At 37.2% G+C, this 20,864-nt stretch overlaps 1 protein-coding gene across 1 annotated transcript in view; it reads right to left on the bottom strand.

The window, feature by feature from the left end:
• Positions 1–2,735, bottom strand: part of LOC117630729 (lysine--tRNA ligase, cytoplasmic-like) — a 12,464-nt gene extending 9,729 nt beyond the window's left edge. The window contains exons 1-9 of the mRNA XM_034363512.1: positions 2,707–2,735; positions 2,296–2,368; positions 1,933–2,001; positions 1,671–1,836; positions 1,486–1,579; positions 828–913; positions 311–429; positions 171–233; positions 121–125 (exon numbers count right to left, since the gene is read on the bottom strand). Coding sequence (XP_034219403.1) covers positions 121–125; positions 171–233; positions 311–429; positions 828–913; positions 1,486–1,579; positions 1,671–1,836; positions 1,933–2,001; positions 2,296–2,368; positions 2,707–2,735 — 704 coding nt within the window. The remainder of the gene's footprint in view (positions 1–120; positions 126–170; positions 234–310; positions 430–827; positions 914–1,485; positions 1,580–1,670; positions 1,837–1,932; positions 2,002–2,295; positions 2,369–2,706) is intronic.
• Between the last annotated feature and the right edge of the window lie 18,129 nt (positions 2,736–20,864).

Genomic DNA, 20,864 nt, shown 5'->3' with positions numbered 1-20,864 from the left:
CAATAAAGTTAACACGTAAAATAATGGAAAACGAGAACAGTATAAAAATTTGAAAACTAAGGGAATAACGTAGTATGACTACTTAATCAAAACCCAGAACTGTAATCTTAGTGTTCTCACAGATACTGCAAAAAAAAAGAAGGTGTAAAAGTTTCTTCATCAATCAATACCTGGTCTTTTAAAATATAAGTTTCAGGATCCCTTGGGCTTCCTGGGACCCATCCATCAGTCTTCTGCAGAAGTTTATGTAATGGAGTCAAAATAGGAGCAGAGGCAGTATTAAAGCAGTAAAAATACAAACATTGCTCACCTTCGCATTAGCATTATCAGAAGCAGGACCAGCTTTATGCCTTGGCATCATATGAAGACAATGTGATAAGACTATAAATGATCTTGGGAAAATGCTCAGCTCCCCCCTCTTCGTCTTCCCTAAGAGAAAGAAAGAAAGAAACAAAACAGAAAATTGTGTAATCCAGACAAAATGAACAGTTCATAGTCCCGAAACATACAAAATCCAGCAGAAAATTATGTCACAAGTCAATGTGGAGGAAATGAATTTGTTCCTATAGTGCTTAGTAAGTGAAACACATAAAACTATAATCTGGATTACACCAACAGCTATTACAAAAACACTTGTGCTTAGTAAGTGCTTATTCTACTGGATCATATAATTCGAAAGCAAATTATTGTAAATAACAAGTAAAAGGTATATCAGCAGCTATTACAAAAACACTTGTGCTTAGTAAGTGCTTATTCTACTGGCATATAATTCGAAAGCAAATTATTGTAAATAACAAGTAAAAGGTATATCAACAGCTATTACAAACCTGGGAACCCAGTCACTCCAACAATATCACCACGCTTAACACTAGAATGGAACTTAGAAAATTCAGATTCATCCAACTCCGATTTGCTGCATGACAAAATGAAGTCAAACACACATAAGGAGAAGCAAAATAGTATACATTTATCTAAGAAGGGGTGAATCCAGAATATTCCATGGGAGTGAGCATCCAACGACACTTAAATACAATAATTAGCTTTCCACTTTCTACAAGATCCACTTCATGCCATCATCTGATCAAGGTATTTTTATTTCATAGGATTGGAAAATTAGATGGAAGATGAGAAAAGATGAAAAGAATCAGTTGATCTTATTTACACGTAAAAATAGTATTTGATGACTAGCAACTTCAGAGCAAAATCAAACTTAAACCAACTGCTATATAAGTTTCATATAAGTTTCACCAAAGAAACTTTATAGACTTGGGCATGCTCTGTGTGTGTGCCTGCACATATATACTAAATACAACTAAAATCTTCAAGCAATTTTTAAACCCTAAAAAAAGATGATATAAGAATTGTTTCAGATAATAACAAATGCAAAGATGGAAAATGTAGTTCATTACATTGTTCTAAAGGATTACTACTACATTAAGATATAAATTACCAGAAAAAGAAGTGGGGTTGGCCACGAATTTATACCTTAAATCAGCCATGACTTGAACCTTTTCACCGCCACCATGTAAATCATAAAAGAAAAGCTTAGAGCCGGAGGACCTTTTGCTCATGATTCGCCCTTGCATAGGAGTAAAATTATTCACATCAACAAAGAGAATGAAAGTGATATATGATACCCTAAATAAATATAAACCCATAAGTTTGAATACCAGCTAGCGATACACTGATCTCCTCCTGATGCTCCCCATTGTTTAAGCCGTCATACTTTTCTACATATTCAAGCAGAGTCATTGAAACAAAGAATTTGTGAGGATATGGATTTTTATTATCTGCCTTCTGTGTAGCAAGATGCTTCAGCCTGTTTTCAAAGTATTGCTGCAACATGATAAAAAACAAAAGAAGAAAAACGGATGAGGCTCGGGTCATAAATGAGTGAGAACAAAATCTACACAGAAAATAATTAATGTATACCGTTGGATCCATTTCTTCATCTTCAGTAGCTATATTTTTCTTAACCTGCGAGCTTGCTGTGGCGGCAGCCTGTAAGATAAGATCAGACTTCATAATCAACTACGGTGAGCTTCTTTGTGTACAGTAAGACGTTACACATAATCCTTCTTTGTGTATCCAGAGTTCAAATGACTATTTAGTATGAATTCACTTTCATGGTCGTTCAAATATTAATTTTATGCCTTCAAATCACCAAAAAATTTATACAAAAGATTACTGGGAAACCAATACTTATATATAATTAAGCACGCCACAATTATTTCCACCCTTTTCGAAAGACCAAACGGAGAAAAAGAAATAAAAGCATGCTAAGATATTGGGTACCTGCTTTGCCTTCTCCTCTTTTCGCCGCCTCTCCTCTTCCTTCTGCTTGTTCTTCAGCTCCTTCTTGCGTGCACTGTAAGCATTCCACAAGATTCAAAACAATCAAAAACAAAAACCCATATGGATTAAAAATAAAAGAAAACGCGTCATGCAGGTTGAATTGGCATTTTGTTGAGTATGTGCTCATTGAGTTGAAGCTGCCTGCTTCGGTTGTTAAGTTGATAATGAACTGTGTACAGTCTGTGAGATATCAGATTAATGTGAATGGGGAATTGACATCTCCTTTTAGGCCAATGAATGGTATTAGATAGGGAGACCCCTTATCGCCCTACCTGTTTGTTCTCTGTATTGAGAAACTCTCTCATATCATATGCGATGCTGTGAGCAAGAAGAAGTGGCGGCCTGTGAAACCTTCTCAGTCTGGTCTTGCGATCTCCCATCTGTTTTTTGCTGATGATCTGGTGTTGTTTGCGGAGGCTAATGCTAACCAAGCTAAAATTATGAAGAGCTGTCTGGATTTATTTTGTGCTGCTTCTGGACAAGTAGTCAACTTTGATAAGTCTGCTGTCTTTTGCTCTCCTAACACTTGTAAAGAAGTTGCTAAGGAGATAAGTTTGATCTGTGGCTCTCCTCTCACTAATGACCTGGGGAAGTATCTAGGAATGCCTCTTTTGCATTCCAAAATCGGAAAGCACACTTATAGTTCTTTAGTTGATAAGGTGCATAGCCAGCTGGCATCTTGGAAGAGTAAGCTCCTATCTTTAGCTGGAAGAGCTACTTTAATTCAAGCGGTTACAGCTTCTATCCCTGTTTATGCTATGCAAACTACTAAACTTCCTGTTAGTGTCTGTAATGATCTAGACAAACTTAACCGTAATTTCTTCTGGGGCAGCAGTGAGAAGAATTATAAGATCCATCTTTGTCAATGGGATTTGGCTTGTAGGCCTAAAGGCAAAGGAGGTTTGGGGTTTAAAAAGACTGCTAGTATGAACCAGGCCCTGCTTGCTAAGATTGGATGGAGATTGCACTCTAGGGACAATGGTTTATGGGCAAAAATTTATGAGGCTAAGTATCTTAAAGGGACTTCTATTTTTGATAATTCTCTTGGAGCAAGGCAGGTTTGTTCCACTACTTGGAGGAGTATCTTACATGGTATTCAGTTGCTTAAGCAAGGGATGTGTTGGAGAGTTGGTTGGGGAGATAGTGTAAATTTCTGGGAGGATAAGTGGGTTACTGATGTCCCTTTAATGCAGCAGGCTGGAGTTCTCACCGCCCATGATAGCAATTGTTCTGTCTCAAGTTTCTCTATGAATGGCTGGTGGGATATTGACAAGTTGAGAGGTGTGGTTTGTGAAGACCTTGTCCAACAGATCATTAGTGTTCCTGTGGGGTTTTTGGGTTCTTTACCTGATACTCAGGTTTGGAAGGGTAGTGCTAATGGCGACTTTTCAGTTAAATCTGCTTATAGCTTATTTTTTGAAGGCTGTTCTACTCCTGACTCCTGTTGGAAATCCTTGTGGAGTTTAAATGTTCCTCCTAAGCTCCAATACTTTATGTGGCTGGCTTCTCAAGGCAAAATTTGTCTAATGATCAGCGTGTTAGAAGGCAGTTGGCTTCTGACTCTTCATGTGGCTTTTGTTCTTGGCCTACTGAAACTGCTCTTCATATCCTTCGTGATTGTGAGCGAGCTCGAACTACTTGGAATGCTATTCTCCCTGCCTATGCCCATAATTTTTTCCGCTTAGATGCTCAGCCGTGGATGAAGGTTAACATGCTCTCTAAGGCGAAATGGAATGGTGATGTTCCTTGGAGTACTGTCTTTGTGTTCACTTGCTGGCAGTTATGGTGTTGGAGAAATAAGCATGTTTTTCAGAATGAGGATACTGTTCCCTTCAGTCCAAGACAAGTTATCTGCGGGGCAGCCCAAGAGTGGATTAAGTCATCTTCTAATCGCACTATAGGAGAAAATAAAGTTCAAATCCATGTTGCCTGGGAGCCCCCTAAGCCTGGACAGTTTAAGCTGAATGTTGATGGTTCAAGGAAACATGTTACTGGCTGCAGTGGTGCTAGGGGAGTCATTCGTGACTCTTTTGGTGACTGGGTTAGTGGGTTTGCTGTTAATTTGGGGAAAGGTCAAGTTCTTGAGGCTGAGATATGGGGGCTTTTCTTTGGTTTGAAGCTTGCAATTGAGAAGGGCATCTGTAATCTCACTATTGAGATGGACTCAGCTATTGCAGTAAACCTCTGCCAGAATCCTTCTATGCTTGCTATGCATCCCTTAGCTGCTTTGGTTAGGAACTGTTGTGACCTTATGCAGCAGGTTCCCAGTTGTGCCCTTCAGCATGTGTTCCGTGAGATGAATATTGTTGCTGACTGTTTGGCTAATTGGAGTTACCAAGTGGATCTTGGGCTGTGCGTTCTTGAGCATGCCCCTAGTTGGTTAAGTGCTTATCTAGTTGACGATCTGCTAGGAGTTGTTCATTCTAGATTGGTCTGTTTAGACCAATTTGTGTAGTCTGTTTGTTTTTGTTTGGGGCTTTGGCCCCCTTCTTAATAAAAAAAAAGAAAAAAAAAGAAAACGCGTCATGGACAGAAATTAACATATTTTTACGTTCATTATTGTTTGGAACCCAAGCAAAATGCCTAAAATCCCTCAATTCAAACACAATCCCTTTCTCAGGGACCAAACAGGGTTCTAAGAGGCACGTACTTTTTGCTCATAGTTCCTTCCGATTCCATTGTCAAATCTGAGACCTCTTTCGTTGTTTCGTCAACAGGGCCTCCCATTGCAGCGACTCCTTATGTGAAGGGAGAGCAAGAGGGTTTGTGGGTTTTTGTGTGTGTAGTAGCTAGGGTTTGGCGTTTGACTATTACGTGGGTCGTAGAAATAAGCTGGGTAATCTATAGCAAGCTAAAACCTGGATACACTAGGATAATATAGAGCTTTTTTTTTTTTTTCTTTTTTTTTCGCGAAAGGGATAATATAGAGTTATTTACCCAAACATCCCTAAAATCTTAAATTATTTTCATAAAACCCCTTTTTAAAAAAAATTCCTTAAAAAATTGTTGATTTCATAAAAGAAAATATAAAATGACAAATCTGCCCTTAAATTTGTAACTATAAAATAAATAAATAACATAACTAAAAACTGAACCCACCAGAACACACTCCCCCTCTACCCTCTCGACAAACACCCACCCGCTCAGAGGTGGGGATTGAGAGTCGATTGGTGGGGTTGGATCAGAGATATCAGGGGTGGCGATTGAGAGTTGTGGGTGGGGTTGGATCCGAGATATCAGGGGTGGCGATTGAGATTCGATGGGTGAGATATTAGTTTGGGGACATTGTTCCTAAAACTAAGGTGCCAAGAAATCAAGGTGGGCTTTTGGGCGGTTGGTGGGACTTTAGGTGGATGAGGGCTGTGGGATTGTGGGTTAGGGAGGGGATGTGTGGATGTTGTTCAGGGAAGGGGGGTTTGGGCCAGAGAGAGAGAGAGAGAGAGAGAGAGAGGGGCCATGGCCGCGGGTTAGGGAGGGGGTGTGAGTGAGGTGTTTGTCGAGAGGGGGGCAGTACGGTGCTGGTGGGTTCACAAAAAAAAAAATTCCGTTATGAATTTAAGGGCAGATTTGTCATTTTGATATTTTCTTTTTATTAAAGGAATTTTAAGAAAAATGAGTTTTGTGATTTGGTAATTTTTAAAACTTCAAGGAGATGTGCTAAAGTGTTTTTCCTTTCCCCTTTTCACAACGAAAGGGGCTGGCCTTTCTGTTTCATACTTTTTTTTCATACTTTTTTTTGTTCAAGTATTTTTATTTTCTCCTTTTCACAACAAGATAGTACTGGTGCTGGCCTTTCTGTTTCATGTGACTGAATTTAAGGTGGTAAGACATTTTAAGTTGGAATCCTTATTTTATTAATTAAGAAAAATTATTTAATTAGTATGTGTTTGAATGGAAAACGGCACTAACAAATGCATATATTAAAGTCAACTGGGAAAAAACCATTTTTATGCCAAGTGTATAAACTAATTTCAATCTCAAATGGGTTCCCACCACCGCGGTGGTCACTTCCCCATGGCAGCACAGTTTGAACCTCAGAGTCGAACTCCAATATAACAAAAAATAAAATAAACTAATTTCAGTCCCTACTAAACATTTCACATAATAGTCAGTCAATAAGAAAATGACCAACCAAACAGGGGGTCTTAGGCACGTACTCTTTGCTCATAGTTCCTTCCGTTTTCATTGTCAAATTTGAGACCGCTTCCGTTGTATTATCAACAGTGCTTGCCATCGCAGTGACGCGGTATGTGATAATGTGAGGTAGAGGAAGAATAGGCTTTCTGGGGTGGTTTTTTTGTGCCACAGTGCAGCAAGGTTTGGCATATATATAGGAATGTGATAATGTGACGTAGGAATTCTTCATTCCTTGCTAACCAAGAAAGTCTAGAATTAGGAATTCTTTATTCATTTTTTTAATGCGGGAATTCTTTCGTTCATTTTTTTTTTCAAATGCGTGAATTCTTCATTCCTTGCTAACCAAGCAAGCAGAAAGTAGTCCGTCGTCTAAGGTTGTCTTTTTTCTGTATAAAAAAAGAAAATCAAACATGTGTCTTTTTTTCAGTTTAAAGAAAGGAAAAAAAGGGACCCTCCTCCACATACGGTTTTACTTCGACCCATCCATGTCAATTTCTGTATCTAAATACTTTTATTTTTCACACATATATATATATATATATATATTTTTTTTTCTCCATTTACGGACGTCCGTATTCTTTCTACTGTCTGGACTACTTGTTTTTTTGCCTTCTTTGTGCTAATAAATCAACCCAAACACTTTAATCACTTTTCTTGGTAAAGGTAGATAGAAACCATGCCCTGCCAATACTTAAAAGTCGATTGGGCTTTTCCTTCATTGGTGGACCGTAGAGAGAATTTGAAGGCTGTTATGTGTGCTTTAGTGCCTTTTTTTATTTTTTTATTTTTTTTTTAATGATAAAGAAGAGAGATGCATAAACAAAATGGAAATGGTTTCCTTTCCATTGAATGAATTCATTCATTCCTATCATGTGAAAAAACAAAACGAGTCCGGATATTAAGCAGTTCTGGACGTCTGCACTAGAGAATAGTCCTATATATATATATGTATATATATTCCAAAGTTAGAAAGGAGTGAAGGAAAAACTCACAAACATACAGGTACCATTACCATAGGGTGGGGATTTGAACCCAGAACCACTTGGGAGAACACCATTGATATTTTTCACATATTTCTCAATTACACCAAAGTGCATTTTTCAGAAACCACACATATTATCATACATGTAACATATTCATACAATTTTCAGACTTATTCTTAAAAAATAAATGAAGATTAAAATACAATTTAAATTTCACTGTCCTAAATAAGTAATCATATGTAAGGCACCATCAACAAAAGGCCATGAAAACGCAATGGATACATAAAGCAAGCTGATGAACTAACCTCCAAGAAGTCAAGGTTGTTCAGGAAACTTCTAACATATTGATAGCATGTTTACTAATCCATAATTGGATTATGAGGAATTGAATTAAGGATTAGTTGGATTGAGGAGAATTAGATTCCATATTCCTATTGAAGTTGTTTACTAAACCATATACGAATTGAGGAAAGTTAGATTCTGGATTCCTATTGAAGTTATTTACTAAACCATATGGAATTGGGGTATGAGTGGTACTAATTACTAAAATGCCCTCGTTGTTGAGTTAAAGTAAATGGCAAATTTTGAATTTTAAAAATTGTGTGAGGATATAATGGGTAAAAAAGATGAATTCTAAATGGATTAGTTCTCCATGAATTAGAATACCACCTTCCACCTAAGAATTGAATTCTTCCAAAATCACAAATTCAATTCTTAATTTTGTGTGGGCCCCACTTACTTTTTAGTTCCTTGATGCGAAGTAAACACATGAATCATCCATATGTGGAATTCAATTCTTGATTTGTAAACACACCATGAATAATTTGAAGTCGAACCTCGATAGTCAATATTAAATCCAGATAAAGTTACGATAACGAGTTTCCTAGCGAGAAATACAATTAAGTTTACACGTAAAATAATGGAAAACGAGAACAGCATAAAAATGTGAAAACTTAATACGAAATAACATAGTATGATCTGAGTGATTTTATGGTAAAGCAAATGATAAGTGATTCTCACCATGTAATTACTTATAATCACTTAAAGTGATTATACAGAGAAGCACGTGAGAGATCGTCTCCCTATAATGGTGCGTTTGGATGAAGGAATTCTAATTTTCTTAGAATTTGTAAATGACAGAATTTGTAATTACAACATTTAAAATTACGTCAATTCCAAATTTCAATGTATGGATATCTTGTATATAGAATTTAGGAAATGATGGAAATTACAATTTAAATTGTTTGGATAATCATAGAAAGAATTTTAAAACTAAAACTCGCAGAATAAGGAGGCTTAAGAATAAAAAAGCATACAATTGTTAGAACTGAGAAGTGATCAACTTGACATTAGCTTTCATGCAAACTCGTTTCTTTTGTATTCTTTCAACAATTTATTAAGATTTTCCAAGAGGTTCAAGAGAAGATATTCGATAAAAGTAAAGCAGGTAACATTCAAATCTCTTAAACAAAAACATTCAGAATCAACCATTTTGCCAGACTTTGGTGCATGTTTTGACAAGACCCGACCCAAATTCCGCTTTGGAATCTGAGCCGGACCCTGTGCATGTCCGACATCTGGTGGATGTCGGGCACGAATGACCTAATTGCCCTTCTATACAAAGCACGATAAAATAACAAGGTTGATTTCTACCGAAAATTCGGCAGAGTCTCCCTTGTAACTGGATCAATACCAAAACATTTACACCTGCCAAACAAGTATATATATATACAACCAACTGCCAGCATACGTATATATACATTCCAACAGTTACATTCTAAGTTTAGGGCAAAATATCAGAGCGACTACTAAGAATTTACAAAGGAGTCAATCCTTTTACAAAACAAAAGTCCTACATCAAAAAGGAAAGCGCGGAAGGTGGAAAACGGCCCGGTGGTGGATCCCTGTGCACGCCTACTGCCTGGGGGCGCAAAACATTAAAAAGGGTGAGTGGACCCAAAAACAAAGTTTAGAAAATAGCATATGAACATACTAACTCCACTGTAAAAACAGTTATACAAACTAAATTATTCTCTTTATTACTGAAATCAATGCACTCATATAATTATACATGTATATAAGCCAATCATACTCATGGTCAACATTAATTTCTTAAGGCATTGAAAATAGTTTAAAACTACCACCTAGGTGTACTATTTATTTCCGTAAATTCCTTATATCCATCAATTCCTTGTATTACCATAGGTGACACGTACTCGCAGGTCTCAGTGACACAAGGTCGGTCCGAGCAGCAACTAGCAGCATTCAGGGGACCATAGTCAGCCGATCCGCATTACTCGCTTCACACGAGTTCGGGTACCATAGAACTCGTGGGGCAACTGTAATAACCCAAAACAAAATATCCAAAAATTAGTATTAATTTATTCTAGAAGAAAGACGATTTTGCCCTCACAATATTTATTAGGGAAAAAGTTTACTTTTTGACCGGGAAGGAATTTGGCAATTCCGCTTACGCCGTTGCGCAGAGCATGACGAAACGAGTCCGTAGACACGGAGTAGACTCGAATCGGAGTTGTAAGGAAGAAAATATGGTCAAAATACCATTAAGGGCAAAACGGTAATTTGGAAAAAGTCAGATTTTTATCCCTTTCTCCTCTCTCTCTCTCCTCCTTCCGCGCGCTACCCGTCGCCACCCCCTCCCCTTCCGTTCAACACAGCCGCCACCACAGGGCACGGCGACCGACGGCACCGGTACAGTTAGCTTCGTCTCGCCGCCGCCGTCCTTTCCCGACCGGTCTCCATCCCTGCACCGACCGAAGCTTGCCGGAATCAGGCGAAAAATGACCGATTTTCATCCGAATTTCAAGCCTTCCGTTCTCCTTCGTTTGTCAACCAAATCGTTCGAGTAAGGTATGGATTCTCACCTATTTTTCGTGCTCTAACTGATGGTTGGATGAGTTTTGATCGATTTTAGCTGTAGAACACTCGATTTTCGAATTGAAAATAGGCCAAACTTCGGCCTCCGTGATCGGCCGTTTTCGGCCACTTTTTGGGGTGTGTCCAAGAACAAAAGTAGCTCCAAATGGGGTGTTTTACCTAGGATAGGAGTTTGGAGTCTTGGTTTTGAGTTTTTTCGGCGAGCCGTTATCGCTTTGGACACCCAAACTGCCGGCGCGTGTGGCGGCGCGTGGGTGAGGGTACAGCAGTGACTCTATGTATTTTTGCGATCCTCGTGTTGTCACGAGTGCATAGGATTTCGCGAATCTCAATTTGGAGTCCGTTTGAGCCCTGAACGGATTTTCCATATTGCGAGATTCCTGGGTGCAGTATCGTCGAGCCATTGGATCGCACTCAACTTTGGATATGTCGTTCTACGTGATTTCAGGATCGTGTAGGATCCAACGGATTGCGAATCGGAGTCCCGGATACTCCGAAATCGTGAACCCTGGGGCTAGGGTTTGGATTTTAGGTGATAACGCGATTTTGGCTAATCCGACCGTCCATTGCGGACCAAACTCACAGGATGTGGGTCTTTCTCTGTGAGGAACCTCTAGAGAATCCCAGATTGGCCATCGGAGATCGTGGACCCCACGGAGTTCCGGTTCGGCCGGTCTGGCAGGTTATCGCTTAGTAAAACTTCAGGTCTTTTAAGACCGTTCTAATTGTCTGAAAAGCTAAAGTGGACATAGAAGTGACTTTAAAATGAGTGCACGCATTTCTAGAAGCCGGGGGTTAGGGTGTTTAATTTAATTCTTTTATTGAGCAGTTTATTAATTTAATCTTCATGGTTAATCAGACACCAGAGGCCAAACTGAGCCACAGGAGGGATCTTCAAAAGGTCCAGCTAGCTCGGACCAGCAGTGAGTGGACTTTTTTCATAAATGATTTTATATAAATGAGTTTATAAAAATGAGTTTTTATAAATGAGTTTATCTGAATAAATTTCATATTTGATCTTGAATAAGTTTTGTTGAACGTTTTCCGAGCATGACTTGTGCAGTAACATTTCTGTATCTCTATGCTGCTTAGTTGCACATGTTAAAAAGTTATAAAAAGCAGAGTTTGAGGCTTGTATCAGATCAGATAGCAGCATAATTTTAGATTACAGTTATTTTTCAGACTTCTCTAAATAGTTTATTTTTAGACCACCACGTACCCAGTTATGGTGATTACCCTCAGTTGAACCGATGTCTACGGACATCCAGTCTATTTTCAGTTCAGTCAGTGCACTTGACATTGCCTCACGAGTTTCGGGGACGCTCGGACCTTGAGTGTCAGGATTTGCGGCTCGGCATACTTGGTGTCCCGAGACCTGCCAAGATTTGCGGCTCGGCTGAATTTGTGTCCCCGAGACCTGCCAGGATTGCGGATCAGGCTGACTACGGTCCCTTGAATCCTGCCAGAGCGGCTCGAATCGACTTGGTGTCATCGAGACCTACCAGCGGGTCAGGCTGACTATAGTCCCCTGAATCCTGCCAGTTTGTGGTTCGGATAGACTGTGTGTCGCCGAGACCTGCCAGGGGAGTTGACGGATTTACAGGGGTACATCTAGGTGGTAGTTTTAAAGGAATTTCAGTGCTTTTATAAAATTATTACTTTCAGTCATTTTATACAAGTTTTCTCGATACCCGTGCATGTTTAATATCTGCATCGTTACGTATACATATTTATGTTTATATAAATGCCTTGTATTTGAGTGCAGTTGACTTTCAGATTTACATACCTATTTATTTTATTTTTTTACGGGGGTTATTATGTGATAAATTGTTTTGAGAACGTTATTTTTGTCCACTCACACTTTCAACTTGTTTTTCGCCCCCCCAGGCCATAGAAGTGCGAAGGAATCCACCACGGGCCACTCCAAGCTCCCGCGCCACCCACCAAACGTAGGATGTTGTTGTAAATTACTTAAAGTCTTGTAAATATTTAGTATTTGCTCTGATATCTGGTTGGTTTGGAAACCAGAACTGGTGAATGTTTATTGGATTTATTCTGGCAGTTGGTGTGAAGTTTATTTGCTTGTTTAATAGGTGAAAAGTTTTGGGTTTGGACTAATTACAGGGGAGACTCTGCCGAATTTTCAGCAGGAGTCTAAGGAAAGTTTTAATCGTAGTTGTAATAGGAAGGGTAAAAGGTCATTTGTGCCCGACATTCGCCAGGTGTCGGACACGCACAGGATCCGGCTCGAATTCCAAAGCGGAATTGGGATCGGGTCCTGTCAGCAACTATCAAGCATGCTGACTAAACCGAAGGCAACCAATATAATCGGAAGGCAACATTTAATCTGAAGACAACATTTGTATATCTGGGTACAATGTGGTTTAGGAAAATATAAAGTTTCTGAATAAAATCTATTGAATAACTGAATTTCTGTAACCTGTAAAATTCTGCTGCCATTTATCTGATAATTAACTAGAATTTCTTTTCTTATATCCGTTAAAGGGTATTCCACTCGGCAGCATGCAAAATAAAATATTCAAAAGCATAAAACAGCTTATAACACTAATATTTGAATAAAATTTATTCAAGATCAAATATTGTAACTGCTTAAATTCATTTATAAAAAAACAAAGAGTCCACTCACTGGTAGTCCATGCTCGTTGGACCTCTTGAAGGTCCCTCCTGCGGGTCAACTGGTGCCCGGGTGCCTGATTCAATGACCATAATATTCTATTAATACAATATAGTATTAATTTAAAAACCCTAATCCCCGTCTCCTAGAAGTACGTGCGACAAATTAAAATTATTCATATGCCCATAAAAGCTTTCCTTCCACTTGGAATAGTTTAGCAGTATCTTGGGACTCAAAAAGCGTTAAAGTCCCAAAACGTCAACCCTGGACCTCGCGAGTCCATGACCTCGTACTTATGATCCGGAAGCCTCCAAAGGTTCCAATATACTTAGGATACATGTCCCGAGTGTTTGGTCTCGATCGGACGGTCGGATTGATCACGATCGTACAATCGCACGATTTCTAAACCTTAACCCTAGGGTTCGAGATTTCGGAGTATCCGGAACTCCGATTCACGATCCGTCGAATCCTACACGATTCTGAAATTGTCTAGAGTAACATATCTGAAAAAGATTACGATCAAACTGCTCAACCATATTGAACCCGAAAATCGCACTATATGCAATAATCCGTTTGAGGCTTAAACGGTATCCAAATTGCGATTCGTGAAGTCCTACGCGCTCGTGACAACCTAAGGATCTCATTGAGACATAGTGCCACTTCACTACCCTCGCCCACGCGCCGGTAGCGCTGGTGCCCCAAGTAATTACGTATCGCCGGAAAATCTCAAAACCATGGCTCCAAACTCCTGCCCTGGGTATAACACCCTATTTGGAGCCACTTTTGTTCTTGGACCTACCCCAAAAACGGACCGGAAGTAGCCGGAATCGAGATCCCAAAATCGGCCAAATTTCCAATTCGAAATTCAAGCTACCTACATTCAAAATGGATGTCATCCTATCCAACAATCAGCTAAAGCATGAAAAATAGGTAGAAATCCATACCTTACTCGTCAAATTTGGAGAAGAAATAAGGGAGAACGAGCGGTTGCAAAATCTAATAAAATCGACTCGTTTTTTGGATGTTTTCCGGCGGCCGGCGAGCTGCTCGCGACAGGACAGGGCTGAGGCGTGATGGTGGGGTCGGGCCGGTCAGATCGGTACCTGTGCTGTGGCCTGTGGTGGCCGCGCAGAACTGGACGGAGGGCGCGGCTGTGCCCGCGGGAGGGAGAGAGAGAGAGAGAGAGAGAGAGAGAGAAGTGAGGTTTTTGTAAAATCTGATTTTTCAAATTACCGTTTTGCCCCTCGTAGTATTTTAACCGTATTTTCTTCGTTAAAGCTCCGATTCGAGCCCACTTCGTATCTACGGACTTGTTTCGTCGTGCTCTACGCAACGGTGTGTGTGGAATTGTCAAATTCATTCTCGGTCAAAAAGTCAACCTTTCTTTAATAAATTATTACAAGGACAAAATTGTCTTTTCCTCTTAATAAATTACTAATTAAATATTAATTTAGGTTTGGGTTATTACATGTTTTCCCCCACTAAATATACACAAGGTTGTTATAAATTTTTTGTTTAAATGAGGATGATTCATACTGAATTACAGTAAGGACTCAGATACAATCAAGTTATTCCTCCAGTAAAATAAATAAAAATTATAATCAAGATAAAATCATCTATATTACTATATTTAAAAAAATTGCATTCTTTAATATTTAAGGTACTTGTAATAAAAAAAAATAGAAAGAAAAAAGATAACATGAGAATGAAAAATGTGTTATACGCCCTTGGTGAAATAAATATAAACACCATTCCCTTTTTTCTCTCAACTGGAAGTGTCTTCAACATGAGAAATTGTTTCTCATTTTCTATAAACCAAGTGCATGCCTTCGATTGTTCATCTGGACTAAGTTCTAGAATTGCATTGTAGCATTGATAAATTGTTCGAAAGATGAAGCCATTTTAGCCACTGAATCAGCAAGAACATTAGGGGTACCTCTTTTCTTTGGTGGGCGATTATCATAAGATGGTTGATTTCTTTTCTTTGGACAGCTAGAGTTGGGTGAGACATCATCAATGTGAGAATTCTCAAAACCTTGAATATCAGCACCCAAGTCAACAAAATTATTGGGTTCACTATCACGGGTCATAACCTCAGCAGCTTCAACACATGCTTCAGCACCTTATCCAATAGCTATATCTTTGCCTCATAAATCCACTATATCATCCCAATTTGCAATTACTTCATATAGAAAAGTTCTAGCATCTTCATGAGACTATCAAGAAAAAAAAAGTTCAATAACTTTAAATTTACCACAAAAATATCCTAATAATCCAAAAAGGTGTAATTACATTGTAAATTACCTTCACATACTCGTTTCAAACGTTCTCTTCATCTATAGTGATCATCTTTTTTGTTGCATCCCAACTAAATTCACTCTAGCTTAGTATGTCACTGATTACAGCATAAAACCTTTCCATGTCTTGACACGATTTTTAATGTTATCGGCACTTACTTCAATATTATATTGGGCAGAAAATATGGCTGCAACAGCGTTATAAGCAACTGATTTCCAACCACCATCTCCTTTGTGACCCATCTTGCATTCTTCTCTAAGTATCTGTACTAATTAATGATCCATTTGTATGTTCCAACATAAATAAAATTTGTCATCTCCTTAATGTTCATTACATTGCTTCTCTTTTCTTTTCCTTTGCTTTAGTTCGGTTGCTTTCTCTGCCATTTTATGTAATTGAAATAATTACAACAACAATAATAAATATCATTCACAAATTTATTCAAATTGATAAAAATGTTAAAAATTCAATACATGAAGTAAACACTTATTTAAATTAAAACACGAAAAGTTCAAATTGAAAAATGATGAAATCGTAGGGCCTCGTGCTTGATAATCATGAAACATCTGCAATGCTAACATGCCATGAAAAGTAGTCCACTGATCATGATCAGTAACTTGAACACTTGTAATCCTATTTGCATTACCCTCTAACGTAGAATGATTTGATATCTCATGATCCACAGAAGCTAAAACCCCCAATCTTGATCTTGTAACACAGGGTCATTATGTTGCTTGAGTGGGATAAAGTTATGCAACACAAAGCATGCATTTATAATCCTAATTTGGGTTTTGATGTCGAAAAATGAAGGGGTTTGCAATATACTCCCTTGCTTTTTTAAAAACCAAATGACCTTTCAATTACATTCCTTGCAATTGAATAACGCAAATTAAATAATTATTTGTAAGTTTCAGTGCGATTGTTTCCAGTCCATTCATTTAAGTGATATCTAATTCATATGTATGGTGCCAAAAAACCTTGTCCATTAGCATATCCCGCATCCACAAGATAATACTTATCTACAATGCAAAATTTTTTAAAGAATAATTAGTTATTTATCCGAAGTTTGTGCTTAATTAACAACGAGTATCATAAATAACCACTTGGGACTTGAAACGGATTATCCATGGCTAAAGCATCTTGCAAAACACGAGCGTCAGAAGCAGAACTCTTCCATCTGAATGTTACATAGATGAATTTTAGATATGGATCACAAACTCCTAAAACATTGGTAGAAATATGTCCCTTTCAATTTTGATATCTTGTTCTCTCCTCAGCAGACACTGTTATGGAATGTGAGTTCCATCTAGTGCTCCTATACAATTCTAATGACATGAAAGAAAAAACAAATGAACAAATACTTTTGATGTAATTACAAGAACATACTTTTGTTTAGCTCAAACCACTCCCACTTATCTCTTTATGAACCATTCTATTAGCACATGGATGAAGTTTCAAGTAATCTTGACTTATTCTCATCATTGCACACAACACACTATTAAATGTGGACTATTTGTTTCTTTAGAGTAATAATAGACAAAACCAATGACCCTAAACTTCAAGTTGTGCAAAAGTATATTTAAGAAAATAGCCACAGACTCTTTAATTGAAACATTTCTTGTTTGAGTCAATCCACCACTTCTTTGCAAAATGGTGCATAAACTCTTAAATACATTCTTGCTAACTTGTAATTGTTCAATACAATTAACCTCCCTCCCAGTATACAAACGGTTCAAGTAATATCATATTTCTTGATCCCAATCACGTGAAGGCTCTTTGACTAGATAAGTTTCATCATACCATGCTACAATTATGGCAATGACTGATGTAATGGTACCAAGAATAATGTTCATTTTGTCCTTATTTTATTCTTCATCTATAGCACACTTGGTACTTAAACGTGTAAGAAATTTATCTACATAGTCACTAGCCATACATGTTCATATTTCCAAATAATCTTATTATGTAGTCATATCAAACACCAACAAAAATGTCATCGTAGAACTAATTAGTCATACTAGCCAAATAAGAGAAACTGATAACTATTTGCTACACATGCAACGACTCCAATTACCATATAACTCAAACCTCTATGTTTAAATGTAGTGGTCAAGCTGGGTGAATATGAATCTGAATATGGTGACTCAAATAATGGTACAATTTATGACAATTATTAACTAGCAGAAACTACAGACAAAATTTACATTCTGTGTCCACCTTAACGCACCCTGGATCATTCAAGAACCACACCACACCCAAAACAAATCACTCAACACAAAAACATATTCAAATCCACTGAACAATTGGACAATTGACTTCTGATTAGTGCATTAAATACTACAAATGAATAGAGATATCAATACAATGAGTTTAAAGAAAACAAGAAATATAAGTATGATTGGTGAGGGCTTCTATAGCATAAACTACAAGGAAGCTATAATCTCCTCAACCAAAACAAACCCTGACGAACCCATATCATAAATACAGAGTAAAATTATGTAGCCAGAAAGTGCAGAAAACAATAATTTCACAACATATAATCTTATCCTTTTATTAAGACAACCTTCTTTCTCAATTATGAAATAACAAAAACATGAATATCTACAATGAAAGAAAAAACACTGAATTTTTCCCTCACACACTTCTCTTATGATGTTTAACTTTATTTACAATTGAATCAACCCAACCATTCTCCTAAGCACACATTCACATTCCAAAATAACAACATAGAGGGTAATGAACAAATAAACAGAATCAACCCATAATATGAAGCCATAAATTGTTATTAAAAAAAAAAATTGAAAAGAAAGGATAGGTTGAGACTATACCTTTATTGGAACAACACCGAGTCTTAGATTGAAAGGCAGATATGGTAATAATCTGAAAGCCAAAGATTCTCTCTATAAGATTAAAAGAGATGATTAACTTGAATAGAAAACACCGGAAACCCATTAGATAAAGAACAGATAACAAAAACAAATTAGAGATAGATTAATCGATAAAAAAAATTAAAAATTGCAACTAGATTGAAAGTTCACAAGCGAAACTTAGATGGATGGCCTTCTTCTCCCACTTTCGTTAGAAAACTGATATGGGTGTATTTGTCGAGGAGATTTGGCGAGTAGCAAATGCAATTTCCCCCGCACTTGTTGCATAATTCAGCCAATTATGATAGGATTTGAACTTGGGATTTTGGATTGGGAAATCCCTCCATATTTCCGGCATATGATTTGCCAAATCTCAAGTAGAGTTTGCCAAACGCACGAATTTTCCTTTTTCATCCCTGACTTTTTTTCCTTTTGCCAAACAGACGGTAAGTGAATTTAGGAGGGCCAAAATCACTCCCAAACATGCCCATATTAGCTTACTAATAAAGGGAGCACACATACATGGGCATAGCCAAGTTGGATATAGCGAATATGCTCCCCACTATGCACCCGAGTTCGAATCCCCCTCTCCATAATTTATATTATATTAAAGTAGAATACCGACTATGAGAATTTGAAGGCCTTGCTACTTTTCATGAAGACAACCATAACCTAGTGTTATTGTGTGGTAAAATAGTTTAATTGGTCATGGGTTCAATGCTCCTTAATGTCATTTTATAGAGAAATTTTTGTTATTTTGAAAAAACTAAGTAAAAAGAAACCACTAAGTCACACAAGTGGGAGTCAAACCAACACCCCTAAAAAGTATAAAAGAGTGAGAAAACAAACATTACATTGCATGCTTACTTACAACATATACATGTAAGAAAATTCGCAGGCCTTCAAAAATTGGGGGCCTGTGCAGTGGCACCACTTGCACACCTTTAGGGCTATCCCTGCACAAAGAACATATATACTACAAAAAAAACACAACTTGACGAGGAAAGGAAATTCGTACATCAATAACTTTTCATCTTGATCTCTATATAAATATCAAATATGAAACTTGTAGGGCATTTGAAAAAGAAAGAATAACATACATGACATACATTGGATTCATACTAAGTGAGGAATCTAGGTACTTGTTTCACATTAAATTAGGATAATGTGATCATAGGTCTAAAATGCAAGAACCAGTCATGCAAGCCCTCGACGGAAATTTTTCTAAGTAGCTATAGAACATCAACTTGCTAATTCAATTACATTGAATTGAAATATAAAATTTGACTCAACTACTCACAATCATCTCGATTCAATTTGACAAGAGTAAATAAATATTATATTATATTATATTAAATATTACTTAAAACTAATTATATTACATATTAGGCCACGCTCAAGGATATGGATAACAATATCATCTCCGACCCATTATGACCGGGGATTTTTAGAATTTGGAGATCTCAGTACTCGCCCTTAATTTTCTCCCGAGATCGCCCCCTATTAGGGCCAGGGACTCGACTCGACAGGGATTCTTGTGATCCCTAATTTTGAATGTTTTATCATTTTATTTCTTTTCCTTACTTATATGTATTAGAATCACCCAACGAGGTCTAGCTCAGTGAAAAGAGGGTCTTGACTTAGTGGTCTCAGGGTCGAATCCACATGGCACCTTGATAGTGCGTATGTGAAAAATCCCCTCCCTTTGTAGTTTAGACTATCGCTTGTATCTAGCACCACGTGTGCCAATTGATTTTATTTTTTGCCTTTTGTTTTTAGTTTAGAATTTTAATTTTAGAATTAAGAAAGATAAAATGGGTTTAGTTGTGGTTTATAGAGATATGACCCATGTTCTGATTTTGTTTTTTATTTTGAATTTTTTGAATATGAAAAAGTGTAAATTTACTATATTATCCTCATTAATACTTTCAATTCTTAACATTTTCATTAACTAAGGGTATCTTATAGTATTTTGAATATTTTACAATTTTTTTATACAAACAGTATTCTGCTTTAATATAATCTAAAAAAAAATTTAGATAGATAAATAGATGAAATAGATTTTAATTTTCTTCCAAATTTGAATTTTTTAGATTTAAATGTTCAAAAAAAATAAATGAAGGTTAACGTAAAGGCTTGTTATATATCATCTATTTATAAAGCCTCTAAACATCTATTTAACATAACTCAGATTTCGAAATAAAGGTGAAATTTAAGTAAAGGTTATATATAATCTATTTTGAACATTTAAAAAATAAATTTTAATATTAATTTTCTTCGAAATTTGAATTTTTTAGATTTAAATGTTCAAAGGCTTGTTATAAACATAACTCAGAAATTTATTTAAAAGCAAAGTTGAGGTTACAACAATTGCTAACCAAATAACAAACTTTGGCTATTCATATTCTAAAATTGAGGGAAAAAGTCACATTTAATGGGGAAAATTTGATTTTGACTGGTGTTAACCACCCAAAACTGACATCACAAGCACAGGGCTAGCATCCAGTGCGCAACAGACGCAGCTCCATACCCTGGAGCTCCTGCAAGAGCGGCCTTTAATTTGAAATAAAAGGTCAAAATCACGACACCACAACGGGGAAACTTCAATCCCACGGCCAGAAAATTTCAAAAGAAATTGAAAAAAATTAGAACGGCTGCCGTCTAAATAAAGCCAAACAGCAACAGCGGCAT

The sequence above is a fragment of the Prunus dulcis genome, chromosome 1, assembly GCF_902201215.1.
Source record: "Prunus dulcis chromosome 1, ALMONDv2, whole genome shotgun sequence".
Taxonomy (NCBI): Eukaryota; Viridiplantae; Streptophyta; class Magnoliopsida; order Rosales; family Rosaceae; genus Prunus; species Prunus dulcis.
The sequence above is the reverse complement of the archived record's forward strand: the minus strand, read 5'-3'. Positions and strand labels throughout refer to the sequence as shown.